Source organism: Gamsiella multidivaricata, assembly GCF_025024155.1.
Source record: "Gamsiella multidivaricata strain RSA 2152 chromosome Unknown BC939scaffold_3, whole genome shotgun sequence".
Lineage (NCBI taxonomy): Eukaryota > Fungi > Mortierellomycota > Mortierellomycetes > Mortierellales > Mortierellaceae > Gamsiella > Gamsiella multidivaricata.
Genome location: NW_026251711.1, coordinates 111,967 through 124,958, shown reverse-complemented (window position 1 = coordinate 124,958; position 12,992 = coordinate 111,967). Strand labels below are relative to the sequence as shown.

At 50.0% G+C, this 12,992-nt stretch overlaps 4 protein-coding genes across 4 annotated transcripts; 2 read left to right on the top strand and 2 right to left on the bottom strand.

Annotated features, from left to right (window-relative positions):
- Positions 1 to 279: 279 nt before the first annotated feature.
- BC939DRAFT_435842 (uncharacterized protein) lies at positions 280 to 1,899 on the bottom strand. The gene is made up of 4 exons (XM_051553543.1): positions 1,773 to 1,899; positions 1,576 to 1,666; positions 1,289 to 1,451; positions 280 to 1,078 (listed from the first exon to the last, which is right to left on the bottom strand). Exons 1-4 carry the CDS (start codon positions 1,807 to 1,809, stop codon positions 323 to 325), a joined length of 1,047 nt encoding a protein of 348 aa, XP_051417119.1. The 5' UTR covers positions 1,810 to 1,899; the 3' UTR covers positions 280 to 322.
- A 123-nt stretch (positions 1,900 to 2,022) lies between these two features.
- BC939DRAFT_418742 (uncharacterized protein) lies at positions 2,023 to 4,725 on the top strand. Its single transcript, XM_051553040.1, has 6 exons — positions 2,023 to 2,368; positions 2,474 to 2,610; positions 2,713 to 3,067; positions 3,158 to 3,348; positions 3,445 to 3,699; positions 3,817 to 4,725. The coding sequence occupies exons 1-6, from the start codon at positions 2,050 to 2,052 to the stop codon at positions 4,639 to 4,641; spliced, it is 2,082 nt and encodes a 693-aa protein (XP_051417118.1). The 5' UTR covers positions 2,023 to 2,049; the 3' UTR covers positions 4,642 to 4,725.
- Positions 4,726 to 6,107: 1,382 nt separating this feature from the next.
- On the top strand, positions 6,108 to 7,566 carry BC939DRAFT_145435 (uncharacterized protein). Its single transcript, XM_051550183.1, has 3 exons — positions 6,108 to 6,447; positions 6,550 to 7,217; positions 7,344 to 7,566. Exons 1-3 carry the CDS (start codon positions 6,301 to 6,303, stop codon positions 7,426 to 7,428), a joined length of 900 nt encoding a protein of 299 aa, XP_051417117.1. The 5' UTR covers positions 6,108 to 6,300; the 3' UTR covers positions 7,429 to 7,566.
- An 833-nt stretch (positions 7,567 to 8,399) lies between these two features.
- BC939DRAFT_391746 (POT family-domain-containing protein) lies at positions 8,400 to 10,038 on the bottom strand (the record flags this gene model as incomplete). The annotated part of the gene is made up of 2 exons (XM_051551980.1): positions 8,400 to 9,738; positions 9,830 to 10,038. 2 exons carry the CDS (start codon positions 10,036 to 10,038, stop codon positions 8,400 to 8,402), a joined length of 1,548 nt encoding a protein of 515 aa, XP_051417116.1.
- Between the last annotated feature and the right edge of the window lie 2,954 nt (positions 10,039 to 12,992).

The window sequence follows — 12,992 nt, the reverse complement described above, 5'->3', positions numbered from 1 at the left end:
GGCGTAAAGAGACAGAAAAAGAGACTGAAAGCGCATGCAGAAAAGATAGAGTGCTGGATCGAGATAAGACGAACGGAAACAGGGACGGCGGCGATCAAGATGGAAAACATTTAGAAGGAGTGAAGACGATAAGCTGCCCCTTTGTCACCAAAGTGTCTACACAGATCTTGAAGGTGAAGGTAGGAGAGTCAGGGTGGGGTATTGGGTCTGGAGCGTGAGCCATGGGCTTTTTCCCCAGTCTTCAATATACAATACTATACAAAATGCAACTTTTCACCATAGGGGGCAATGTGCACTTTAATGGCTCTATCCTTTCGTCTAGTTAAAGCGATGCCTTATTGGCAGGGACAATCATGTAGCCGCTCCGGGGAAAGTGGATCACCACATCGATCTCTGGATGGCTAGCTAATGGCTCTGGACGGATGCTGACTCGGCGATGAGTGATCTCGACAATGCGCCCTTCCACAGGCACCTTGCCATAATCATTCGGTGTCACTGCAACAACATCGCCCACATGTCGTTTCTCCAACGGGTGGACATCTTCCTTCGACGACACAAAGCCATTGCTTCCTCCAGCCTGCTTCGCAACCTCGAGTGCCTCCTCAGCAGAAATCTTCACGCAGTCTTGTGTCGGATGTCTGTGTCGCTGGATGCAGTCCTTCATCTGCTTATACCATTCAAAAACACAGGGATATTGCTCTGCGGTGACATATTCAGGAGCTCGCTTGGTTGTCATTAACCACCAGACGATGGCGTAGATGCTAAAGTCCGCAATCGAGGGCAACGCTGTGCCTAGGACCCATCCACCCTCCGCACGCGGTGTCTGTTGTTGCTTCAGCGAGTGCATCGGGGTTTGCAATACAAGTTCCAGAGAATCGAGGTTGGATAAAAGCTGGTCAAGCAGGTAGGGCTGGGCTTGTTTGATGGCCTCGGCGTTGATGGATCGACCACCCGAGAGCTGAGCCCTGTCTGCCAAGAAGGCCTTGTTGCCGAACACCGCGTGCAGAGGGCTCGCCTTTTGTTCCTCCACACTTGCTCCCCATGGCATCTGGTCCTTAACATTGTTGAAGAGTTGTTTCTGCAAGCAGAGAGGGATTAGTCAAGGGGAGTGAAGAGGAACACTAAGAATGAGGTATCTAGTTGGGGAGCTTTTTGTGTAACCAAGAAGGAGGCAGATGGGAAATGGGGCAGGGATCACATATCTTGGCTAAAATGCAGCCGATCATAAACCCGATTCGCTCGATTGAAAAAGTGAGGTAATAATGGTAATAATTCAAAAAAGACTTACATCCGCCCAAGTGGTGATCATATCCGAAAGGCCCTTCGAGCAATCCTCTCCGGGGTATCGACGCTCGAGTTCGTGCAAGATCAGCGCGGTATCGCAATAGACATTGTTGCCAATCTGCATCACAGGAATCCGGCGATAACCATGAGCCAACGGCTCTAGCAGACTGCCGTTTCCAAGCAGATGGGTGGAGGTTGGGCATTTTCTTTAGTGATTGCTTGACGACGATCGGCTCATGACAAAGGTTGATCAATCGAAGCAGAGGATGCAAGGCAAAGCAAGGGTATTACAGTCTGGGCAACATGGGACTTGTGCTAACAGAGCACCAAGGAAGACCCTTGACGCGCAGCGCCGTGATGACTTTTTCGGCATATGGGGAACCTGTACATAAGGTTAGAGTCATTCGGACGCATGGTGTCAGTAAGTAATGGCAATTGAAGTACAACGGCAACTTAGGGGAGGAGATGCTTTCGTGTAGCAGTAGTACCTTGGTAGTGGTGGAGAATGATCTCTGGCTTGGACATAACGAAGCAGGTAGGAAATGAAGGAGTGGAGGAGAGTGGAGTGGAGAAGGAAGATCCGTGCTTCTAATTTATACCGCACATGTTTCCCACGGACTGAATGCCTCTCAGGGTTCAGGCGTGCACGGGGATCCTAGTCGCCGTCGTGTGGTGACTGTTGCGCTCCCTCTCCCAAAAGAGACGCCACTGTTCAAAGATCAACGAAAAAACACCTTTCCATTTCATTCGCCCATCCTCAACGAAATGGCTTCTGGCGAAAAAAGACGGATCAAGACCCGGGAAGCAGGAGGAAAGACTCCAACTCATGAAGACGCTACGCTCGAGCAAAAAGCTCCACGGGACTCTCTCGCTATTAGCAATAAGTTCGCCAGCCTAGACGGAGAGGATGACAGCGATATGACAGTGGACGAGCGGACAATCTTAGTGCGAAATAAGACTGTCGAGGAGAACACCATCAAGGAGACAGTAACAGTGTTGACTAGTACCAAGATCGTACACAGCACCTCCAATCATACAGAGAGTGTGCCAAAAAAGAGAAAGATCGATGAAGCTAACGGCAATGGTAGGCTATGATCTGCTATGGCACTCAAACGATTCAGCACCGTCGACCTCAAGTGACATGCTTTAACACGGTCTGCACACTTTCCTGCTTTGATCTGAACTACAGAGTCCATCCGGGAACTGTCAAAGCTTGAGCGCAAGCAGCTGAAGAAGAAGAACAAGACGATTGCAAAGAAATCAGAAGGCAACGGAAGCAGGCCATGCTTCATGCTTAGTCGTGACTACGACAAACTCAGCATCAAGGTATGTTCACACTCATCAAGCTCGTCTTCAGGATTACTATCAATACGACGAAGAATATCACCTCCAGTTAGCTAATGCGTCCTTGCTCCTCGCCGTTTGTAGGATATTCGGGACCTGGTCATATACCTACTGACAGAGACAAAGACATTGCCTTGGATTATGGTCAAGAACAAGTTCAGGATCGACAAAGTCCTTCTTCTGTATGTTCCAGGACTCGATCCTAATTTCTTCAACATCGATCTACAAGATCCAGAAGCGCGGAAGCCGATCCCCTGGGCGCAAAGGGCCATGAGTGGACCTGCCACGGAGTTTCAGCATCTCAAGACCTTTTTTGATGTCATGAATGTGATGAAGGCCGGAGGCGACAAGCAAAGAATCCATCATCCAGTCGACACACTTTTGAACGTACCTCTGAGCAATGCAGAGCAGCGGCGGAGAGATCAGGAGATGAAATCAAGTATGTCACGCTACATTCATACATGAAGGTCACCTGCATGTCCGCCTTCCTGGTGTATTCTAATGCCTTGATTTCTTTTGGTTTGTATAGAAAGGCTGGCCGCGAAGAATTTTGGACAGGAGCATTACATGTTAAGGATTGAAGACTTGAGGGAGAGCAACTTTCCATTACCAACGTATCTTGATTCGGATGCAAAACTTGCGGAGGAATGGTTCGAAACAAAACAAAAGACTTCGAGACCATCTGTTCCAAAAAAAATGGTCGCCATGGACTGTGAGATGGTATGACAGGATGATCACTCATATATTTGTTCCTCGATATATTTTCCTCCGCATCAACTTTCTAACTCTAATGCACCACTCTGTGCTTCTTTCTAGGTCCGGACAACTGCTGGATCAGAGGTGACCCGTGTGTCGGTGGTCGACGATGAAGGAGTGGTCATATACGACGAGCTGGTGATGCCTGATAACCCGATCGTGGACTATTTGACGCAGTACTCTGGCATGACCGCTGAGCGACTGAATGGCGTTACGACGAAACTAGCGGATGTGCAGAAGAAACTGCAGGAACTCGTCACGTACGACACGATTCTGGTCGGCCACTCGCTCGAAAACGACATGAAGGTGTTAAAGGTACGTTCAAGGAGATGAGTACCCAGCTGTTTATTATCAACTCGCGGTGTTTTTCATGACACTGATCGCCTCCCCCCCCCCCCCCCCCTCCTTTTTTTTTTATCTTACATGGATTAGTTTGCGCACCCATTCATCATCGATACCACAGTGGCTTTCCATCATACACGCGGACCACCCTTCCGACCCTCATTGAAATGGCTCGCGCTTAAATGGCTTCAGAGGAGAATCCAGGCTGGCGGCGATAAAGGCCATGACTCTGTAGAAGATGCCCGTGCATGCATGGATCTCGCCAAATTAAAGATTCGGGAGGGACCCGGTTTTGGGGAATATAATCAGGATCAAGAATCTATTTTTTCAAGAATATCGCGGCATACAACCCCAAGATCCTCTGCTGTGATCGACCGCGAGACGTTTATCGGACAATCAGCAGCGAGTACAGTTATTAAGGCGGCCAACGACACGGAGGTCGTCGAGGCAGTTGCGGGAGCGATCCAAGAACACAACCTTGTCTGGGCCCGGCTTCGGGGTATGGAGATTAACTATGGCAGGGGCCGACCATCGCCAGCAGAAGTGGACCCAGAGGCATCGGCCGGCACGAAGGCCTCTGCACCATCTACACCGCATGCTCCAAGTGCAGATAGGGATGAAACAGAAGCGACAATGGAAGAACTCCTCGAGGCGGTCAAGAGCATTGACAAGAGTATTGCTAAAATTATCGAGTCCTTGCCCGAGAACACAGCTGTAATTGTGACGAGTGGGCAGGGAGATCTCCGAGAAGTCCGGAGGATGCAGGCGCGCCAAAAGAATTTTCAAAGGCTGTACAATACTCTCAATCTGAGTGCTATTCCCAAGGAGGACCAGTTCTTGGACGAGGACCAGAAGGCATTGGAAGAGGCTGTGAACCGGGCCAAGCATGGTGTATGCTTTTTTATGGTGCGGTGAATGGGTACTACGTAATGCCATACCAGCTATTTCTCCAAGGATCACCATACAAATATAAAATGACTTCGCCCACATTCTCCCAACTTCTTTAATGCTCATTTGAATCGATATGTGGTTATGAGCTTGGTGTGGTTGTGGCTACGAATAATGTCTCCGCTTGGCAACAGTCGTGAAGGTCGACTGTAATGTTGGTGTGATAATGGTTCCCGTTGTCTTTGCTCGTTCCTTTTGTTCAACAAATGCCGAAAATAAGGCATGGACAAAGAATATGAAAGCCTTGGAGGCGATCGCCTTTTATTGCTTGCGCTGTATGTTCAATATAACAACAGATTCGTCGATCAAGCTTTCGTTTACCACCTTCCCTTCTCGCCATCCAAGGTCCTCCCAGCACAGCAGAACAGAGACATCTTTGTATTCAAATATACAGCACTTAAAAGTGATCCATGGCCCGTTCAACATTCTCTGGCGCAGATGCTGCCGAGGGATCGATCATAATCCAGGAGCTGGAAATCACCGTAGCCAACGACGAAGACGTGAATAACGATAACGATGATCTTAGTGGTGAACATGTTGGGGCAGAACAGGAACTACGTCGTGTCTTACAAGACGTTTTAAGTTCTTATGGGCCCGTCTATCCATTGAACAACGACTTTGATGGCTGTCGGGGCAAAGGTGGTGAAGCGTATGAAATGAAAGATCTCTCAAAGCTACACAGTGGGACCGAACACGAGTGCAACCTCGAGCATGCTCAAGGCCATGACCAAGATTTCGAAGATGAGGAGGAATACGACTACGGTGATAATGATGATGATGATGATGATGATGATTACGACTATGACTACGACTATGATTGCGATTATGGTTATGACCAGGAATATGACTACTCTCCTAAGTTCGACCTGAACTACTACTTGACCATGGACCATGGATCCGAGTTCAAGCGATGCGACTGTTACCACAAAGAGCACGACATGTGCATGCCACGCGTTGTGCCTGCGCCGACAGTCTTCTGTAGGAGTTGCGCCCGCAGGACTGGAAGGATGTGTCGGCGTTGTCGAAGATGCTTACAGAGCTGCTGTATCCATCGCAAAGTGGTCGCACCCCTACCGAGGGACCACCCTGAGAGATTGAAGGTCCGGGGACAGATTGGTGCGCGGTGGAAGAGCACGGCCTCAGGCGAGGAGTAGAGCAAAGTGGGTTGTTTGGAGAGGGAATAAAAATAGGGCGATGGAGAACTGCCATGCATGTTGGCCGTCTACGCCAAAAACGCCTTTTTGCTTAGGTCCTCCTAGGCCGCCTCTACGCGTCAGAACATGCTCTTCTACGAATAGGGATTGCCGCATGAAACTAGACTAGCAGCAGAGTTGTATCTTGGCGAGGATTTAAAGGGTATGAGGTAGACTATGAGGTATGAGCGAGTGAGACCCTTTTATCTTTTCCCGGATGGCTCGGCTCTTTGATTTTCTCTCACCACTTCCTCACCTTCTGCTGCACTTCTCTTTTTTTTTCTTTTTCCCGCCAAAAAGGCTCTATCCTTGTACTCCCACGATTCTTCAACTGCTCTCTCTTCCCTTGACCGACAAACTCCTTCTTCCCCTGCGTACCATGTGTGCACAGCGCTCTGCTTCTTCCGCACACCCGTCTAGCCTTACTGTGTGAATGACCAATCCTTATTCGCTGCACTCGACTATCCAAGCTCAATTCAAAAAGGCCATGAAGCTGTTCAGGCTCGATTTTGGGATCAGGGATCGCTACCGACGCGGTCTGACCCAGGGCACTCGAGCGAATCGGTCTCCTCAGTCCCAGGTTAGCCGTCCCGCCGTTTCTTCAGCTTGCGGGCATATTCTTTCTCACATGCCATGAACTCTTCCTCTCAAACTGACCACATCTTCCTTAAACCCAACATAGGAGTCGGCACTGTTCGATGACTACGATCCGCACCACCAAGCGCCCTCACCTTCGTCGCCCTCAGTCCTCTTCTCTGCCACAATCCCACCCCGCGAATCCCACGGAGGGCCACTAGACCAATGGTCCCAACTCGACCACTCCTCTCTCGCAACCTCCCACGCTGCCCCGCATTCCCATCACACTCGTGGAGGTCGACACCTCGGCCAAGAATATGACAACGGCGACGAGTACGAATACGAAGATGACAGCTCCAGTGAGGGATACATATCTTCATCCTCTTCAATATGTCCTTCACAGTCGTCTGAGGACGATGATGATGTAGAAGACAGCGACGAGGATGACGCCGGTGCGGGTGATTCTGCCGCTGGGGCAGAGGTTAAGCTGGACGAGCACCATCAGGAGGACTCCCGAGAAAACGATTCGTTGAGTTTCAGCCACCTTAACAGGAAACATTCTCACCCTCACCATAAACAACAGCAGCAACAACAGAGTTTTGATTATTATGCTAGCAGTCGGCGTCGCAGCACGGGGCTGTTGCCGCGCGCACCCATCCCGGCGATTGTACCGATGTCGAACAGAGAAGCCTTGGAGCAGGAGGCCAGGCAGAGACGGCTGGAGAGGCATATCGATAAGCGACGACAGTCTCTCAATGGAACCCAGCCTCTACCGTAAGTGCGATCTCTGTTGCTCCGCGTGTCGCTCCCTCTCCATCTCTCTCGAGAATGCTTCTGCATTAAGGCGAAAAACTTGAGATATACTAACGGTATCGTTCTATTTTCCACTTTGTTTTTAAGTGCTCCAAAGAGGAAGAGGCGAAAAAAGGGTAAGGACCTGCGGAAGCAGGTGCTGCTCAAGAACGCACAGTACCTGCACGAGTGACTGGATGGCAGCGAAGAATCCAGTTCATCCACTGGCGAAGAAGCCAACTCCTCTTCTGGCACCGAGGGTGTAGTCGTGGACTCGAATGACGAGGGGAATGACGGGGATGTGGATACCGAAGAGGACCCAGAAGAGGAAGACGAGGAGGACGAAGATGTGGAGCATGAAAGTGAGGAGGAGGACAGTGGTATAGATGAGGCGGAGGAGGAGAGTATTGACGAGAACGAAGAGAATGATGACAGCGATGAAGATGAACCGGAGGATGTACCAGACACTATGGATGGGGACGAAGACGACGACAACGAGACGTTCGAATCGGAACATATGGACAAGGAGAACGACTCACAGGATCCATATGGTGCCCAAGACGGACCACTACCCCCGAAAGGCTACGTCTTTTCGATCAACAGTGAAATCCATGCAGATGATACCGACACCACAGCAACCATCACAGCCACCAGCGCTGACAACAATTCCTCATCGCGGCTCACCTTCGATCGCGAGGATCTCAACAGCACAGCATACTCGTCGATAGTAGTAACAACCGTACCCAACACATTCTCTTTCCGGGCCATGCCGCTATCGCCAGACGCTATGGCGCCCATGCCTGTAGGAGCTTTCAACTCTGGCAGAGATATCCTCACCATCCACTGACGAAGCTGCTAAAATCAAATAAAATCCATTGTATCATATTAAACGACGATGTTCTGGTTTCTTGGTGGCGCTATGCCATATTAAGATTGCCTCCAAATCTTATCATAGATAATGCCCCGTCGTACGTAAAACCAAAAACGAATCCACTAACTTTGAAGGCTGTAGCTCAATGCACACGCACTACTCTTGAAAGACTACACTTATTAGGTCGTTATCAGTCATCTTTAGGGTGTTTTTTATTATTATTTAGTGAAAAGTCGATATGGTACAAGCATGGATGTGTTCGCCTAGGCCTCGTCTTCGAACTGCGCAGGGATTTAGTACTTCTGAACAGCGTACTCCTTCTCCTTAGAGATACGAGCAGCCTCGTTGATCGAAGGACGGTTCTTGCGAGGAGTATAAAAGTACGAGGCAATGCAGTAAAGGATGAATCCGAACAGTCCAATACCAGAGTAAGCCCAGCCCTTGGTGCCCGAGGTCAATCCAGCGTCGGCGAAAGCAGGCTCGAGGATTATAATCAAGATCGAACCCAAGGAGGTCGAGAGGAGCCAGAACGAGGTGGAGACGGCACGGAACTGGCGACCAGCTTCGATGTAGGTGAACTGGACACCGGTGGGTGAGAACAGGGCCTCACCGAGCGAGAGCAAGAACCACTGAGGGAACTGCAACCAGGCAGAGTAGCACTGCTCGCAGTAGGTGCCATCATAATCGGCAGCGTTGTCAATATCACGACCAGACTGGCGGAAGGCCTTCTCGATCATGGGTGCAAGAGCGGCCGAAACGGCAAAAGATAGGACGACGAAGAAGAAACCGGTAGCCATACGACGCTGGGGGCCGAAGCTCCATCCACGGCGGGCGCAGAAAGGGTAGACGACCGTGGCCAGGAAGGGAACGAGGAGAATAATCAGAATCGTGTTGATGTTGCCGTACTGAGCAGACTGGACATAGGACTTCTGGGGGTCCTTGCCTCCAAAAATGGCACCGTTCATGAGGTAGTACTGGTCGGACCACTCGTTCGAGTTCTGGTTGTACAACATCCAGCAGAAAGCGAAGGGGATGACGACAGGGACGAGGACAAGACCGAAGTCGCGGCACTCCTCAACAAACACACCGCCGTACTCCTCCTCTGCAAAGTTGAGCCAGTGACCCTTGGCCTGGCGCTCAGCAGCGGTGGCGGCACGATAGCGGGTGGCAGCGAGGATCGTAGCCTTGAGGGCCTTGAGGGGAAGGAACTCACCCAGTGGGGGAACAATGCGGTAGAAGCGATGACCGGAGGCGAAGATAGCCAAGGCCAAGGCAAAGACGATGGTGGGGAGCAAGAAGGCTCCAGCGTAGCAAGTATCCTGGCCGTAGCACTGCAATTTGGTCAATTCAGGGACGACGAACTGGGCGATGAGAGCACCAACATTGATGGCGACATAGAAGACGTTGAAGAAAACATCCTTGGCAGCCTCCTGGGAGGGGAGATACTGGTCACCACCATGGGAGGAAACACAGGGTTTAATACCACCGGTACCGATGGCGATGATGAGCATGGGCAGGAAGGTCAAGAAGTGAGAGACCTGTCCGACAGGTCCGATCAAGTTGGGGATGGCGAATACGGTAACCATGATCATACCAATGAGATAGACGATCGCGAAGGAGATAATGGTCCACCTGTGACAAGATGTTATCAAGGAAGGGTTAGATAAACTACTCCTGTCTAAGCTGTAATATTCATGGACATGCAGTGCATCATGCTACTTACCATTTGCCCAAGAAGGAATCTGAAAGGGCAGCACCGATCAAGGGGAAGAAGTAAGCCAACATAGTAAATGCCGTTGAGAAGACCTTGGCATCGACAGAGGTCATTCCACTGATGAGGCGGAAGTACTTGTTCAAGTTGGGCTGCACACCGTAGTAGCAGAAGCGCTCTCCAAACTCGTTGGGCAAGATGAAGAAGACGGCCTTTGGCATCTTGTTGGGGTTCTTCAACAGCTGGGCATCGAGCTCAGCGTTCAGACGGGCCTCCAACTCGAGCAACTCCTTCTCATGGTCGGTCAACAGATCCAGAGCCGAGATCTCGATGTTGGCAATCTCGGCTGCTTCAATGTCGCGCTTTTCGTCCATCGTAAGATTAGTGGTATATGTGTGATGATAGATGGGGGATGGATAAAAAAGGCGGTACAGATAGACGAGAGAAGAAGGGGAGAGAGTGAGGGTAGGGGAGTTTGCACTGAAGAACCAACAACAAAAAGAGAGAAAAGAACTGAAAAGTGCAGTTGCTTTTATGCGTTGGCTTGCTTCTGTTTCTAGTGGGTGGATTCTCAGGGACGAAGAATAAACAATGGAGACAAAGGTTTGGAGCCGTTGTCCAGGGGAAGACTCGTTTGCGCACGAACGATGAACAGCAACTAGATGAAGGACATTTCTGCCTTACTGTTTGGCAATAGAATAACGAATAACGGGCCAACCCTAATTAGCGTTTACTCGTGTCCAAACAGCCTGGTTTGTCCTTTTTTGTTTTTTGACAAAGCAAAAGGGCAGGGTATGTCTCTATTGGGTTCTTTGCTCACTCGAGTGTCTCCGCTTTCGGCCAATGAAGACCCTCAGCCGGTTGGGGGGGACGACCTGCAAGGTTACAAAAACGGCCATGTTTACTGTTCCACTTGGACGCATTCAACTCAATTTCGCAATCTGCTTACCTTTTACAGAGGACTTTCAGGTACAGCTTCCGAGTTGTTATGGATCTGGAACCACCGATTTTATTACTTCTGATTCGCCGATCGCTCTTTTCAGGTCGGGATTTCGGCCGAGTTCTTTTCATTCTCTCCCCTGTGACCTTCAGCCAACCCGTGGCACGCTCATCCCTGCAGAATGGTCTAAACCAGGTGTGGCTGCAGATTCCGTCTCCAGTACCTGGAGTATTTAACGTGGATATGTCACTGAATTGGACAGAATGGCGGACGTAGGCGCCGTGGTGAAGACATCTAGAGCTGGCACCCCTTATTGATATCAATGGCTTCATAAAACGAGCGCTAAGAATAGACTGTACCTTTCGTCGTCAGAGCCGTAATTCTCTTCCATAATTATCTGATACAGAAGGCAGAGGTATGTATTGCTGTGAAGCTAGTACATGTACACCTGAAATGGCCCAATTGGGGCAAGCCCTGGCTGAAGCCCTCCTTTCATCCAGAGAGACCTTATTTAGGAAGGTGCCTTCGTGCTATACTTTTGTGCGTATGTATCCTTTGTATGGGGTTATACGTCTCGGCTAATGTCCAGTTCCACAGAAAACAGAGGTACTTTTGGTCGTCTTCAAGCAGCCTGTTCAGAAATACCCAATTGCTAGCAGCCCAGATCCCCTATACGGCAGGGTGCAAAAACCAAAGATTTCTCCGTCGCAGCCCTAATCTTGAAGCGCGTCTTCCCCAGACCTATTTGTTTGCTTAGGAAAATAAAAAATTCGAGCCCAAAAACTCAAAACCGAGCAGCCTAAGGAGAATTTTTTCCCCAGAGCTTTTTGCTCTGTTCAGCGTCTCATAAACCCCTCAATTTGTATGTCCGTGGCTGTAAAACCATAAAAATGCCATTCAGCTCACATCGAGATAGAGTCGAAAGCATTGGTAAACCGCGAAATATAATTTTGAATTGAAGTGAATACTCCTAATTTGGACGCATATATTTTTTGAATTGAATGATTACTATCCCGATTTGGACAGATTCCTGTTGTTCCCAATTTGGAACGACTGGTAGCTCTCTACAAGCAAACTGAGACGTAGTGCACTTAGGGAATGGGGCTACGGATGCACAACGCCAATGCTCATTTGAAAGCTCATGGCTAGATGATGAACCACACAAATCTTGCAACACAACCGAGAAAAAATGTCCAACAGCACTAGCATTCCCATTGAGACCATCGGACGCGTTAATTCATCGCTTCCCAATGCTTCCCCGAAACAAGACGCGTGGAATATTACCACATCCCCTACTCGCGTGAGTTGTCGTACCCCACCGAGGCCTGGAACCCCTACTGGGTCTCCAGGGTCTTCAGGGTCCCCAGGGCCTCTTGGCTACAACCGACGATCCCCTTACCGTTCCCCGAGTCATAGGATTCGTACTCCTCCTCCTCTCCGATATCACCCACCAGTAGGAAACTTGTTCTTTGTGCAGGAAACCCCTTCCAAGAGTCGCGGCATTTCGACCCAGTCCCCCAGCCTCCACCAGGTGCCTCCGACGTTAACCTTTGTCGAGGATGATCCCTCGGACACCTTCACCTCCAGAAATAGTTTCAGGACGCCAAAAAACTCTGCCAAGCCCAGGAACTGTCCCAAGCCCCCACAGAGGCGCAGAACTCCTACTCCTACTAGATCTCCGGGGTCTCCGGGGTCTCTTGGCTACAACCGACAATCCCCTTACCGTTCCCCGAGTCATAGGATTCGTACTCCTCCTCCTCCTCTCCGATATCACCCACCGGTAGGGAACTTGTTCTTTGTACAGGAAACCCCTCCCAAGAGTTGTGGCATTCCGATCCAACCCCCCAAATTCCATAAGGTGCCCCCGACATTGGCCTTTGTCGCGGACGATTCCTCAAACCCCTTTGACTCCAGGAATGACTGTAGGGCACCAAAGGACTCTTCCAAACCTAAAAAGCCTGCTTCAGCATCGAAGCCAAGCGAGGATCTTGTCCTGAATAACCCCACCTTCAAGCGTGATAGATCCTGCGTTACGTTCAATGAATACTGCATCCTTGCAATGATTTTCAAGAGTCTCTCCCTCGCTCCAGAACCTGTCCAGCAATGGATCTCAAGCCTTGGCAATGGCTCAAGATCTAAAGAACTGTCATTGTTGACCGGCGTCAGTGAGTCGACATGCAGGAAGGCGATTGATTTTTCGATAACCGGCACCCTCAAAGGTGGCGAAGCCAAAAG

Bases quoted from the DNA above. Each gene is read 5' to 3' on its own strand.
- BC939DRAFT_435842 (XM_051553543.1), bottom strand. From the start codon at position 1,809: ATGTCCAAGCCAGAGATCATTCTCCACCACTACCAAG. The intron at 1,667-1,772 runs GTACTACTGCTA...CCTTATGTACAG, and splicing joins CATTCTCCACCACTACCAAG to GTTCCCCATATGCCGAAAAA. The intron at 1,079-1,288 runs GTAAGTCTTTTT...CTCTGCTTGCAG, and splicing joins TGATCACCACTTGGGCGGAT to AAACAACTCTTCAACAATGT.
- BC939DRAFT_418742 (XM_051553040.1), top strand. From the start codon at position 2,050: ATGGCTTCTGGCGAAAAAAGACGGATCAAGACCCGGGAAGCAGGAGGA. The intron at 2,369-2,473 runs GTAGGCTATGAT...TCTGAACTACAG, and splicing joins CGATGAAGCTAACGGCAATG to AGTCCATCCGGGAACTGTCA. The intron at 2,611-2,712 runs GTATGTTCACAC...CGCCGTTTGTAG, and splicing joins ACGACAAACTCAGCATCAAG to GATATTCGGGACCTGGTCAT.
- BC939DRAFT_145435 (XM_051550183.1), top strand. From the start codon at position 6,301: ATGACCAATCCTTATTCGCTGCACTCGACTATCCAAGCTCAATTCAAA. The intron at 6,448-6,549 runs GTTAGCCGTCCC...AACCCAACATAG, and splicing joins ATCGGTCTCCTCAGTCCCAG to GAGTCGGCACTGTTCGATGA. The intron at 7,218-7,343 runs GTAAGTGCGATC...TTTGTTTTTAAG, and splicing joins AATGGAACCCAGCCTCTACC to TGCTCCAAAGAGGAAGAGGC.